Raw genomic sequence first — 14,138 nt, 5'->3', positions numbered from 1 at the left:
GCGTAATATATTCCAAGAGCAACTTGAAAAAGAAGATAGTTTGCTAATTATGCAGGTGTTTTTATGCATGTCCAGTGGTTTCTTCTCTAGTGTTGTGAAATGTTATTGCATCAGGAGAGTTGTGTCATGTTGATTTAAAACCCTTGTTGAGATATCTAAGATATTGAGTCACTTTAAATGGTCTCACGTCTCCTTTGAATTTGGAAATGAGTGGAATTTTTGTCTTCATCAGCCAGATACAGTTGTTCTTCCACTCCAGTGGTGTCTTCGCTAGTGCAGGACTTAACTTCTACAGACAATATTTGACCAAATAAATGATAAATTCTGAAGCCTTAAATGAGGCTGTGTGTAACTATGTCCCTTTATACGTGAAGTCCAATGTCAAGGTGCACTTGATAGAAACACCCCAGTGCATCCCTCCCCTATCTTAAGGCCCTGTATGCCTGTTTGCTTTACAGGCTTAGGTGGGGGAGCAGCTTTTCCATGGCTGTGTGCCTGAGCACACCCAGTACTACCTTTGCAGAGCACAGCCTGATATGCTCTGTACCATGTTGTGTCTCTGAGCAGCTGTTTCCAGCCTGGAGCTTTTGCTGTTATGGAAACAGCCACTCCACTACAGCAGGCCTGTTTAGCTCCTCGTGTTGTTACAGTCCCACCATCAAACTGACAAATGCATCCTGTCTTTAATAGCTGCCTTCCCCTTCAGAGCATCTAATAATACAGTGCTCTTTAGTCAGTGAAGGAGTCCTGGGGACACCAGAGATTTTGATGAAGTGTTTCTCTGCAAGAATCCCAGCCCTATCCAAGGCCTGGAGGAATTCGGAAGGGAGAGTCTTTGTTTCTAGTCTTATGAATTCCCAGTGGTCATTTCTCTATTGCTGGCTCTCAAGCCATGCCAATACACAGGTAATGGGGTCTCTTCCTTAAACTTATGCCTGTCTGTGATTTCTCTTTTAAAGAATTGATGAACATTTTAAAACCAGTCCAAAGATCCCAGGGATTGATCTGAACTCCACAAGAGTGCTGTTTGAGAAGCTGATGAACTCTCAGCACTCCATTCTCCTAGAGCAGGTATTGCACTTCTGAGATTTGGATATTCAGAGGGAAAATTAGGTCGATGTCCCTTTCTAATGTGCAAGTACCATCAGCATTGTTGGGCAAATGTTGTATTGCATATCCAAAAGCCAGACACTTACTGGTACTTCTCCTTTGACCTCGGCTGATTTTGACCTCCTCAGAATGTGTCTCCAAGGTTTTTATTTAAAAACAAGTTTTATCTCATGGTATCTAATACTTGAATGTCTGCTGAAATGAACTCTGTGTATATTATATTTGTAATTATTATATGTTTGTCAGGACTTGAGTACTTCATGGTTGTATAATTTATTCTGACTCAGACAATTTCTTTCACAAGGGCAGAGCTGTGGGATAAAAGCATACATGTTCCCCTTGCCACTTTTAGCTATGATATTTATAGCTTTGGGTTTTTTTGCTCTGAGTCTGACTTTTAAAACAAGGTTTTGCCCTTAAACATCATCTACATTGTAGGTGTTCTATCACCCAGGCTAAATTGTCCTTTTTGTTTTGTTTTCTCTCTAGATACTGAAGAGCTTTGAAAGCTTTTTGATTCCTCAGCTGTCCAGCTCTCCGCCAGATGTTGAGGCAATGAGGATCTATCTAATTCTCCCAGAATTCCCACCATTCCAAGACTCCAAGTATTACATCTCTCTGACACTTCCTCTAGCAATGGCTATTTTGCGCCTGGATACCAACCCCAGCAAAGTGCTTGGCAAGTGTCATTTAAGAATTGTTTTAATTTAGAAGTAAAATACAATTTCAAAGAACACTTACTAGGGAGGTTAATCTAATTTACCTTATCTAGTTTACCCACATTCAGAGACTCAGTTCCAGATAAATGTGCATTCCTCTACAGAAACTGATTTTTGTAAATCATGAAGATTAAATGATCCTATTCTCTGAAATTTGATCAGCTATTGATCACTTTAGAGTATCTTTTCTGTATAAGGTAAAAAAATAATACTAAATATAGTGTTAAATTATTTTCTCCTCTAGAAGATGCAGACAAACCTGTTGGTCTTTGACTAAGCTAAACACTTAAACTCTTCTCTGACTTCTGAGTTTTTTAATTTCTAATATATTTTCCTCTTAGCTTATTTTAAACTGAACAGAACATATGCTGCTTAATGACTGTTATTCGCATTTGTTAAGCTACTACTGTTCTTGTTATCTTACTCTGTTTCTTAAGTCTGTTTTGTAGTAAACCTGATTTACTATCATATAAAATGCTATGTGATGCATTCAGACCTCCAAAAGAATCCTCCAGCTTTTGCTTTGCAGGTGATTAGTTCTAGCAAAGAAGCTAATAGTCAAGGTCCCTTCAGGGGAAAGTAAGGGTTACCTGTCCTGGGCAAGAAAGATAACAGCCTCTCTAAAGTTAATCCTTTAGTGCAGATGTGTCAGGAGACACGCTCTGACACCTGCTGGAAAAGTATGTGGTGCTACAGAGAATTGCCCAGGCAACTCTTTCCTTGTCACTCCTGAAAGACAGATGTTTGCCCACAAGGTCACAGTATCCTGCATGCCAGATACTTGAAACAGTGTCCTGAATTGAAGACTGGAAAACTTCAAATTCAAGCTCTGACCCTGATCAGGTTTTGGGCTGGGTAATGACTGGTGTGGCTGGATGAGAGTGGAAAGTGAGGAGCTTTTCAGTTTCTGGTATTTAGATGACTCTGCCTCACTTTCCTATTGCTACAGCTAGGGCAGGAATAGGGAAGTTTTTTTTAAGAGTCTTCAGGTGTATTCCCCTTTTTTCAGTTGTAAACCCTTATTTAGGGGATATTCTGACCTTTGGTTAAGGTTTATATTGATGTCCTCTGCTTTTCAGATAATTGGTGGTCTCAGGTGTGCCCAAGATACTTCCTCAGGCTTGTGGACCTCTATAAAGGTGCAGTGGTTTACCTCCTCAGTGGAAGGAAGACGCTGCTGATCCCAGTCCTGTTCAGCAGCTACATTACAGCTGCTCTCAGGCTTCTGGAGAAACTCCACAAGGTGAGAGGAAAGCGTGGGCATGTGTTGGGTCAAGATGATTCAGTCTTGTCTGCCCTTTGCCAGCCGTGAGCTGTGTCCATCAAGTCACAACGTGGGAAAGGTGTTAGTGGCTTTCCCAAGTCCAGGGTTCCTGAAGATTGTTTAGTCCTGTGTCAAAGACTAGAAATAGTTACCCTAAAGAAGGCTGCTGCTGGGCCATGCACGGTGGCATCACAAACACCTGTCCCTTGACAGTCTCTGCTCTCACTGTGTTGTTGCTGGGTGGTCGGGGTGAGGAAGAGAGGGAACTAAAATAAGTTAGAAATAGGTTTATTTGATTCTTCTTGGTTTGTACCAAAATATAAGAGATTGTGTATCGTTTGCAAAACTTTCCGGGTCCTTTTGTCGCAAACTGCTATAACTGAATTTATGAAAGCAAATCTGAAAAATGCTGAAAATATGTTAAAATATGTTGAATATTTCCATCTGTTCTCTTCACTAGGTGAATCAGAAGGTTAAACACGTGGAATATGATAAGTTTTATATCCCTGAGATTTCGAACTTGGTGGACATTCAGGAGGATTATCTCATGTGGTTTTTGCACCAGGCTGGAATGGTAAGAGGTTTTATGTATAGTCATTAAATAGCTGTCCATGTTTGTGTCTCTGGCTGTAGATCTGTATTTCCAATATCCTTAATGAGAGCATAATGTATTCAGCATAGGAGCTTCTATATGTTAAATATCTCAGATCTGAGTACTCGGTGGCTTTACAAAATTGACTTTAAAAGACTGTCGAAAGAGTTGGAGCCAACAATATTTAACCAAAGCTTGCAACAGTCTCTGCGATTATCTATGTGAATTTCGTTCAGTCTTTGCACAAGGGTATTAATTCGGTCACTGGATCCTTTTAATGTAATCAACACCTCAGGAGCCAAGTCCTATATTCTAAAATTATAATTTTTGCCCTTTACTTCTGCTGTTTAGGCAGGTATTGTGAATAATGTAGCCAGTGATGTTAAAATGTTGCTCTGTAAGAGGAGGCAGTGTGGCGTTCTGGCTAGGGGACTGAACCAAGCCTCAAGAGATGTGGGTTCTATTCCTGGCTCTTCCAGTAACCTGCTGGGTGATCTTGGGTAAGACCCTTCACCTCTTTTATGTCTCACTTTCCCATCTGTAAGAAAGGAGATAACTAACTGAGGGCTGGAATATGCTGTGTGGGAACCCAGTGAGATTATTTAATTATAGCAAGGAAAGGAATCCCAAATGTAAAAAAACACCAAAAGACATCTGCCAAGGGATGCTGCAAGAGTAAAACCTGACTGTAGCAATAACTTCCGTGTGTGCTTTCATGGGCTTTGTAAGTGTTGTGTGTGCTGTGTCCCCATCCTCTACTTTCCATCACTTAAATAGTGCTGCTGTGTGCTTACCTTTAGTGAGCAGAACAATAAAGTACTGACTTAAATTTATGTAAGGGATAATTAAAAATGTGTCAATATGGCTAATTACAAGTAATTTGCATTGCAGGGGGTGTTCTTGTATCATCATGTAGTGGCCTGATGGTCTCTCCTGTTGTTTCATATGGTTTTTGCCTTTGTTACTCTTCATAAGAGCAAGTTTCACCCATGGCAGACTAACACAGGATTCTGTGCCTGTTAGTCCTCTTAGTAATGTTTGATGTTCATATTTAAATTAGACTTGTGCAGTTTCTTGAGAAGGAAGTTCCCATGCTTTTCTTTAAGAGAAAGAAAAATGGGTTGTTGGTCCCAAAGGAGGAAAATTTACTTTGAGTTACCTTTGGACTAATCCATGCAAAAAAACCACAATACAACAAATTGAAAGAGTAAAAGATTTTCATACTTCTCTTTTTCTTTCACAGAAAGTAAGGCCATCCATCATGCAGGTAAGAAAATTGTTTCTCAAGACTCTTATTTAAAGAAGTGCTCTGGAAGCTGTGGATAGGAACAAATCTTGCCTGCCTTTCTTGCAGGATGCTGTGACTCTCTGTTCTTACCCTTTCATCTTCGATGCTCAAGCTAAGACCAAGATGTTACAGACAGATGCAGAATTACAGATGCAGGTAATCATTCTCTCTGCCAATTTTCCTGACACACTTTTATTTTCTCTGCCTTTTGCAATGGTGCCTGCATGGAAAGGGTGTTAACTGAGGGCTGGTGTGTGCAACGCTTTATTCTTTCCAGGATACAGGAGAGCAGTGTAGCTGGAGAACTTCTTTGCCCTGGATATTGCAGAGGCAGTGCTTGGTGTCTTTCCCCTCAAAATGTTTGTCTGGCAACATCCGAACTGCCAGATGTGCATGTGGTGGAAATTTTAACTGTATAGGGAAGGAGTAGTTATGTATTTATGATAATCCAAGCATATGGAGTAAGGTGAGAAGCTGTAAGACTGGATAAGTAGACGAATGTTCAGGTAAGTGGACACTTGTTTTGAAATTTCTGCCTGCTGCAGGAGTGGTTGTTTCTTCTCATAATGAGGTGAGTGTAGACCAGCTCCTGATGCTGTCTGTGGTTGCAGGCAGGAGCTGTTACTGGCAGCCCAGGCACCAGCTGCAGTGAGGGGCACAGCCCTGGGGCCCTCCAGGAGTGTGCTGACAGCACGTGTCCAGCTCCAGCACCCTGTAGGTGGCAGCCAAGCCAGCTCACAGCCAGGCTGTGACAAAGGCAACTGGCCTCTATGCCAGTGTAAATGTCCCAGTGCCAGGCACTGCTCACACAGGTGCCTCCTGAGACAGGCAAAGTGTTGGGCACTGACCCCTCATCCAGTGCAGCTGGATCTGGGACTATTCCTATCCTCCGTGAAATAAATTTACTGAGGTCCTTGGTTCCTTCAGGGTGGAAAACTGTCATCACAGTCACTTGTGGCCATGGTGCTAGTTCCATGTAATACCCATCTCTTGGCTTTTCTGTGGCTGCTTGAGCACACAGCCTGCAAGCAAGGCAGAAGAGGCTTGGCCTATGCTCAGATGGTGCAGTCACCTGCTCCTGCTCCCATTTTGTCAGCCTCTTGCATGTTTTCAGCTGCTCAGTTTGTCAGCAGTGCACTGCTCAGAGGAGATAGTGACCTTACCTTGGCAGAACAGCAGACTGGTACAGGTTTTGTTGTCCTGAGAGACAGGATCTTTAGCAAGACAACAACTTAGGTTGTCAGACAAACCAGTAGTTCTCTGAGTGTTGGAACAGAGGAAGCCTAAATCTGATGGATTTCTGTCTCAGATTTAACTGACTTTTAAATTGAATTTTTAAATGTGAATTTGCCATTTGCTGTGGACAACACATGAGAAGAAATAACCTAAGTGCAGCCAGAGTTTAGACTGGGCTTTATGCCTTGTCCAACTCCAGAAAATCTCTGTGGATGAGGGCTTTGAATTGTATCTGATGGGATCTGTGGTGCCTTCCCAAATGCATTTGTCAGCTGGCTTCTTGCTTGGTATATTTGTAGCATTTGTTTTCCCTTCTGGACTCACACTTACCTGAGTGTGTTCACACTGAGTTTCTTGACTCAGTAAGAGCATGACTAAAGCCTCTTCTCCCCACCCACCTGCCTAATGGAAAAAAAAACAAAAAAAAAACAAAACCAAAAGTTCAGGAATTTAATCTCTGTTGCTTAAATGTGGTGAATTGATCAGTGGACTAAAAGCATTGGTGTGCAAAATGGGGGAACAGGGCATACAGCCACACACAATACAGAGGGAGCATGGGATTCTCATGGGTTCTTGAACCCTGGAGAAACCAAAAAGGCAGAAGGGAACATCAGGCATGTAGCTGTTAACTGTTTTCCTTTGATAGGAAGAAAGAAGCAGAGCTATGGCTGCTTTTCACTTTTCTTTTATTTACAGGTTGCAATAAATGGTGCAAATTTGCAGAATGTCTTCATGCTTCTCACCTTGGAGCCTCTGCTGGCCAGAAGCCCTTTCCTGGTACTTCATGTTCGCAGGAGTAACTTAGTTGGTGATGCCTTAAGGGAGTTGAGCATCCATTCAGACATTGATTTGAAAAAACCTCTCAAAGTAAGTTTTTCCCTCATCATTTAGCAAACATTTCTGCAGCCTTTCAGCCATTGACATTACCACTTCACCAGTGTGCAGTAACTTCTCCTGTGTGCAACACAGGAACATGTGGTCTAGTCAGTGCAAGGACTGAGTCTTTTTTCTGACTCCTCCAGTGCTTTGGTATTGGATAGTTTACAAGAAGGTGATCACGGGGTTTACTCACTTCTGCTGGTGTGTTGAGTGTACAAGGGCCAGGGGAGGAAGCATTTTGTGATGTTATGCACTCTCTGTTTTGCCCTTCTGCAGGAGCAGACTGTTTACAATAGGATGTGTTTTGTCTCTGAGAGAGTGACACAATCTGCAGTAGCTGCTGTCATGCTGCTGCTTTGATTGTTGGGATGAGAGGTGGTTATTCATGATTTGCATAAGAATTTAAATGTTCTCAGAATACCTAATTTGCCACCCCTGTTCTCTTTCTGTCCCTGCAGGCAGAGCACTGAAACGAGCTGTGGGTTGCTGTGGGTTTGGGCACGTTGGACAAATTGCTTTGCATGGCTCTCAATTAGAGAGAGATCTGGTTCACTCAGTCTCAGCTCTGCATCCCTGTCACTGACCTGCTTTTTCTACAGGTCATCTTTGATGGTGAGGAAGCCGTTGATGCTGGAGGAGTGACAAAGGAATTTTTTCTTCTGTTATTAAAAGAACTACTCAACCCTATCTATGGCATGTTCACTTACTACCCAGAGTCAAACCTGCTGTGGTTTTCAGACACGGTAAGCCCTTGCCCTCTGTACATGCAGGCTGGAATAATGTGCTGCATTTAAATGACAAGGAAGTTAGTGGCAGACTGTGGGAAAGAAATGTTCTTCCTCTCATTTTCTACTCGTGATGCAATGTGAACTCTATTTCCAGTTAGTGTAAATAGGTCTGTTAACCTTGGTAGAATGGTGGTGGTTGTGCCTGTTAAATGGTTGGCTCTCTCTCTTTATTCTTATCTCATAATAGAACTTGTATCAAGAGTCAGGTGACAGGTAATAGAACTCTTATTATCATGAATGTGATGGTCATGTGCTGTTTTACAGAATGAGAGGTTTAGGTGGTAATGACATTAGAGTTCTGTGCCTCCCTTGCCGTTCACATAATTGCAGCCAATCCACTTAGTCATGCATCGCTATCGCCTTCAGGATCTGAAGTTGTTAATGCTTTATGCGAGGAAGCTCTTAAACAGCAAGAAAAGTGGCTTGTAGTGGAAGGTTGTTGATTTTGGAAGAGTGTGGAGTGCAAGATCAGTACCTGTCAGATGGCTGGAGATGGTGGTTTATGTCCTTTTCTTCACCTGCATAGGTAGCAAGGTGGGAAATGACATTGCCAGTCTTCCCTTAAGGTGTGGCTATCCTGCTTGGGGAGTTACAAGGAAGGAAGTGGCCTGGTACCTTTTGTAACTTGTAAAGGGTATTACAGAGCACTCATTTCTAATGTCAGTGCTATAAAACAAGTCTTTTGGCACCAGAAGTGATGACAGTGTAAGCACTGAAAATGAATCGTGTATTTGGAGCATTTAACAAACGTGGGCAGCCAGTCTGTGGCTGACACAGCAGTGTGAGAGTCAGTATGTGAAGAAAAGGTGGCCTGTGCTAGCACCACTGCTGGTGTATCTGCTTGGGTGGAGCTGTGCTGATGAAAAAGCTTTTAATAGAAAATAGAATGGGTAACAGAGAGAGGATTGTTAACACATTTTCTTGCATTACAGTAAACACTGAAACACTGTTAGTGTCTAAACGCAGAGGAATTTAAAAAGGAATTAGAAGGCAGGTAAGGTGCAAAGCTGCTGTTTCCATAGCAGTCATGGTTTACAAAAGTAACAGAGCATGGTTTTTGAAGCTTCATTTCTGTGCCACACACCTGCAAGAAATTTATAACCAAAGTGGCACCTGATGGGAACTCTCTGACTTTGTCCCAGTTGGAAAAACAGGGTCTGGTTTCTTAGTTCATGGAGGAAAGGGTACTGTGCATTGCACCAGTGACAGTGTGTCTCATCAGGATTTCTCTGTGTGATTTTGCAGTGTTTTGTAGAGCACAACTGGTTTCACTTGATTGGCATCATATGTGGTCTTGCAATCTACAATTTCACAGTGGTAGACCTTCACTTCCCCTTGGCTCTGTACAAAAAACTCTTGAATGTGAAGCCCTGCCTAGAGGATTTGAAGGAGCTGTCCCCTACGGAAGGAAGGTATGGAAATCAAAATTTGCAGCTTTTCTGGGAAGGTAGACCATCCAGCTAAGAACAGGAAGTTCCAAACTAGGTAAAAGCTGATGAATAAAACACCTCCTGATCCTTTTGAGTGACTGATTAATTTGGGTGACTGTGGTTCTAGCAAAGCATATGAGCTGGTGGTGAATTTTGTGTAATACCTCTCTCCCACGGACTATTGGATCCATCTGCTTAGGCTCCCACCCTCCTGACCCCTAGGAACACAGCCAAAAGACACCTCCCACACCTTCCTTTGAGAACAGGAGTGGAAGCCTGTCCCTGCCCTGTGTGGTTGTATGATCCCAGATCCCAGCCTCAGCCTTTCTCCTCAAGCCAGGCTCACACTAGCAAACAGGGAACCATGTGTAGCACTGTGAATCATCCCATCCATGAACCAGAGCAGCACTGACCTGCTCCCATGACAGGAAGAAGTTAAGTGGAGTGAAAAAATTACTTTTTCCAAGTGGTATATTGAATCTTTTCTACCTAATTGCATAGATATACTGGTTCCCCCTGCCACTGGGAAGTTAAGATACCACTGTCTGACTGCTTGTTTTATTTCTCTTTCTGAGTAGCCATCTGATTTATCTGCACAAAGTGACAGCTGTATTTATCAATAATGAGGTAAAATGCCAGGAAGACAGCAGCAGGATTTTGGGGGTGTACTAGAGTATTTTCTCTATGATGGGCATACAGGTACAGTCCACCTCTGTCTCTTCCTCCACTCCCTCAGACCTTTGTGTGGTGATGACATAGAATTAGAGCTTTAGAACTAGAAATGCAATTCAGTTCCAAAGTCAGAATCATTAAAGATGATCTATGAACTAGGTAGGCATAGACTGTATTGATAGTTTCTGTGGACTGGGATTTATCCTACTTCTAACAAAGCATCTCTTTATTTGAGGTATATTTCTTTCTTACTGCTTCAGGTGACTCAGATTCTCTCTCTTGCAATCTTACTACCCAGGTGTATGATGCTGTTTACTTCTGCAGAGTTTGTTTTCCCTGTTGGAGGCATGGCTTTTAAAATCTCTGATTATTCTTTTTTTCATTTCTTTCCCTACTTGTTATTTAGGAGTCTTCAGCAACTTCTGGATTACCCTGGGGAAGATGTGGAGGAGACATTCTGTTTGAATTTTACAGTAAGACACATTTGACATATCAACTCTCTGATTACTATGGTTCAGTTGAAGCTCATCTATATTTTCACATGTATTCTGGCTTATTCCAAATACCTATAGCACATAGCCCATGCTAATGTTAAAATGTTTTTTACTGTCGACTCTTTTCTTCTTTTGTATGTATGTGGTCCTAAACACTGAGCTAGTAAGTAGATTAAGCTGAGTGGTTTTCAAAATAGTCTTGTTCTCACTGTTCAAAGACCTGATGCTCTAACAGGTTGTGACTGATGGGTTCATCTTGATCTGGATCATTTTTTGACCCTCTGTCCAAGGCCTGGCCGGAGGTAAAAACAACGTACCATAAAACTGCTCCACAATGTGAAGAACCTTGCTGAGCAAGGAGAGTGCTGCCCATTTCCTTGTTACATGAATGAGAGCACATAAACACTCTGAGATCACATTTACCTCTGGAGTGAGTCAGACCTGCAGCTGACTGTGTATCCTGCAGGACACAGCTGTAATTTGGGATGAGGCAATGAAGCTATAGTGACAGTAGTGCATTCTGTGTAAAAAAAGGATACCTTTAAAGTAACAAAAGATACTTTTCTCCAAATTACTTTTTATGCATAAGGGCCTCTTTTGTCTATGGCAACTTGAAAATTGACCCTTTTGCATTTTTTTCAGGTAGCCAGTTAGTGTACAGAGTATAGGTTTGTACTGGCTGCCATCCTAGGCTGGCAAAAGCAGGAAAATGTCTGTGTCATTTATGGTTCCAGTGAGAGAGGATGCATTAACCCACTGAGTTTCTTTTAAAAAGGGGAGTCCTTTTTGTTGCCAAAACTCGTGGACTTAGTTAAAAACAGGTTTTTAGTTATCAATCTCTTGAGTTTTTTCCCAGGAAATTTACCTAAAATTTTTATTCCTTTCTGAGTTTGCATTTCAACTTAATAGGAGTCCTACAGCAAATGTAGGTGATGGAGGGTGGTGAAGCACAGAGGGTACTTGGAGCAGAGAACAGAAATTTCTGCACATGCCATTTTCCGTGGCCCACCCTTTACATGCCACGTCTCAGTTGTCTGAGTCTAAGAGGACTCTGTCTTTCCTGTAGGCATAGACTCTGGAAAATACTTCTGGTAAAATTAATTTCCTGGTTTTGTACAGATCTGCAGGGAAAGCTATGGTGTGACAGAGCAGAAGAACCTGGTTGAAGACGGAGATAAAATCCTGGTGCAGAAGGACAACAGGCAAGTGGGGCACCGATGAGGATGGACGCGTGCTTGTGGTGAAGTCATGTGCCACAGAAACCCTGGCTGAAGGGAACCTGGGGGGTAATTAGCCGTCACTGCAAACAAATTTTAAGACCAGTTGCTCAAAAGTTTCTGGGCATTAGTGGCACTTGAACAAAAATCAAGTTTTCATCATCTTTACGCCAATGTTTGGAAAATGTACCATGCACTTGGATTGACATCTTCCCTATAAAAGGTCTCTGTATAGACCCTTGGTAGTTTTCTTATTTTAAGTAGACATTGGAGGCATGATTTTTGGCCCAGGTTAATACCCCTGATGACTCAGGGAGGAACTGTATGTGACTAACAAAACTGAGCCTGGCAGACTTGTTTGTACTCGTAGTTCTGGAGCCGGAAACTTTCCTTTGAGCATGGCCTGACTCCCGTCCCTGATCACAGCCAGAGGGACCTGCTGTACTTGGATCCCTTTCCATTTGACTGAACACCACACAGTTATTACTAGCACAGCTACCATTCCCCCCCACCTTTTTTTTTTTTTTTTTTTTTTTTGTTCAGGTGCTGAACTATTTTCTTCCCATAATCTTGTAATTGGATTTCTATAAATGCCTTTATTACTTGAAGCAGTGTTCACATTCTTTCTCTGCTGGCAAAACATTGTGATCCAGTGACTACTCAGCAGCATGGTTATGGTCTTGTGCTAGGATTGCTGAAGACCTTCCTGGCAAGGCTGGAGATGAAGTAATTTCCTATTAATCTGATTATTTAAAAGGGTTTTGAATGTGTCTGAAGCCATTGCTGTAGCAAAAGCTTTGTCTGTGTTACTTCTTACCTACTTTACTACTGCCCAAAATGGTGCAATTACACAGCTAAAGAGCTGTCTCCATACAAAACCCACATGGAGGTGGAGCAGGGTAATTCTGTCTCCCTGCAAAGAGAAGATGGACTTCAGGTAAAAGAGGGAAGTGCTTAACCTACCCCTGCAACAGTGAAGGAAGGATAAAAATACCAGTGATAGAACCCTTTAGGTTTTTAGGTCTTTTTTTTTTTTTTTTTTTTTTACTGTATGCCATTCAGTACAAAGGAACAAAGATTTTAGCTGAGAACATTTGGGAAGAGCACCAGGGTTAACTACTGGAACTGTTAAGTCAGGATAGGAAACAAGGGAAGAAAATCCTTCAGGAGAAAGGCTAGTGTGTAGTTCCAGCAGCTTAACATTCCAGAATTCAATTGCTTTATCCTAACTGGAGTTTTGAACTCAAACTAACCTCTAAATCCAAGTCTAGACATGGCTGTCAATTTACCTTACAGTGCTTAATGACTTCCTCCACCTCTGCATTTAAACGCCAGGGTCCAATTTGCCACCCTATGGCCTGAACAGTTTGCTGTGTGCATGTCTGTAGCACTGCCCTTCCCATGTGAGTGAGAGTTCATTGGGAACTGGGGAATGCACAGGATTACTGTAACTGACAAATGCAAAGTAGGAAATGCCTGCATTTTCCCTTTCTTCTTTGAAGTTTATGAAATGCTCTTGATGCTGGGTTCGTGACCATAACAGCTGGACAGGAATTAAGCAACAGTTAAGTGCTTAATCAGCTTGAATTTCCCTAATGCTCAGGTGACTGGGGAAAATGACAATAAAACCAATGCACTGAAAAATAACTCCTGCTTTGGTATATGATTTCTTACTCCAGGTTTTCATTTTTGTTAGTCTTATTTCCTGTTTACTTTCTCACCTTTCCCTCACTGCTTTTGCATAGTGTATGTTGTGAGAACTCCTCTACCAAAAGGCCATAATATTTCTTTGAGTTGTAACGTCCTCAGCTTTACTGGTGGTAGAGAACCTGGAGGACCTTCCATGCCACCACTGCCAGGGAATAAGAAGACACATGGTGGCACTTGCTGCTGAACACCCTGTCCACATTGCAGTGACTTGGTGAGAGGAGGGCAGTGAGTTGAGCCTGCTGAAGACTTGTGGTTGCAAAACACTTTACAGGCAGAAACAGGAGAACTTGGCAGTGCTGCTGCTTAGACATATGATTAAAAGTGCTTTCCTTTGCCTGCTTTCTCTCAATGCATTAGGAAAGAATTTGTTGAAGCCTACGTAAATTACATCTTCAACGTCTCCATCCAGGAGTGGTACACGGCCTTTTCTACTGGCTTCCTGAAAGTGTGTGGTGGGAAGGTCCTGGAACTTTTCCAGCCCACAGAGCTCAGGGCCATGATAGTTGGAAACAGTAACTACAACTGGGAGGAACTGGAGGAGGTAAAGCTTCCCTCTTTTACTTTTTTTTTTTTTTTTTTGGCACAAGCGCCAGGATTGTGCAGTTGAATGAGTTGGGCATTAGTCTATGTCAGGAGATGGGATAAGCCACTATGCATTTTTTTTTTTTTTGTGCTCCTTGTACACCTTGCTGTCACTCACATGAAAAGTTTCTCACTGTGCTGGCCTGCTACAGATAAA

At 42.2% G+C, this 14,138-nt stretch overlaps 1 protein-coding gene across 6 annotated transcripts in view; it reads left to right on the top strand.

The window, feature by feature from the left end:
• HERC3 (HECT and RLD domain containing E3 ubiquitin protein ligase 3) overlaps positions 1–14,138 on the top strand; it is a 45,614-nt gene that overhangs the window by 28,233 nt on the left and 3,243 nt on the right. For 2 of the 6 annotated variants that reach the window (XM_083861829.1, XM_083861830.1), the window contains 12 exons: positions 960–1,071; positions 1,600–1,789; positions 2,909–3,072; positions 3,554–3,667; positions 4,929–4,952; positions 5,040–5,129; positions 6,906–7,076; positions 7,688–7,831; positions 9,122–9,288; positions 10,385–10,451; positions 11,592–11,674; positions 13,757–13,940. In XM_083861829.1, the coding sequence (XP_083717955.1) occupies positions 960–1,071; positions 1,600–1,789; positions 2,909–3,072; positions 3,554–3,667; positions 4,929–4,952; positions 5,040–5,129; positions 6,906–7,076; positions 7,688–7,831; positions 9,122–9,288; positions 10,385–10,451; positions 11,592–11,674; positions 13,757–13,940 (1,510 nt within the window). Of the gene's footprint in view, positions 1–959; positions 1,072–1,599; positions 1,790–2,908; positions 3,073–3,553; positions 3,668–4,036; positions 4,186–4,928; positions 4,953–5,039; positions 5,131–6,905; positions 7,077–7,687; positions 7,832–9,121; positions 9,289–10,384; positions 10,452–11,591; positions 11,675–13,756; positions 13,941–14,138 lie in introns of those variants that run through there. The other 4 variants (XM_083861831.1, XR_014590165.1, XR_014590166.1 and 1 more) reach the window with 4 other exon arrangements.

Source organism: Zosterops lateralis, assembly GCF_965231275.1.
Source record: "Zosterops lateralis genome assembly, chromosome: 5".
In the NCBI taxonomy this organism is placed as follows: Eukaryota; Metazoa; Chordata; class Aves; order Passeriformes; family Zosteropidae; genus Zosterops; species Zosterops lateralis.
The sequence above is the reverse complement of the archived record's forward strand: the minus strand, read 5'-3'. Positions and strand labels throughout refer to the sequence as shown.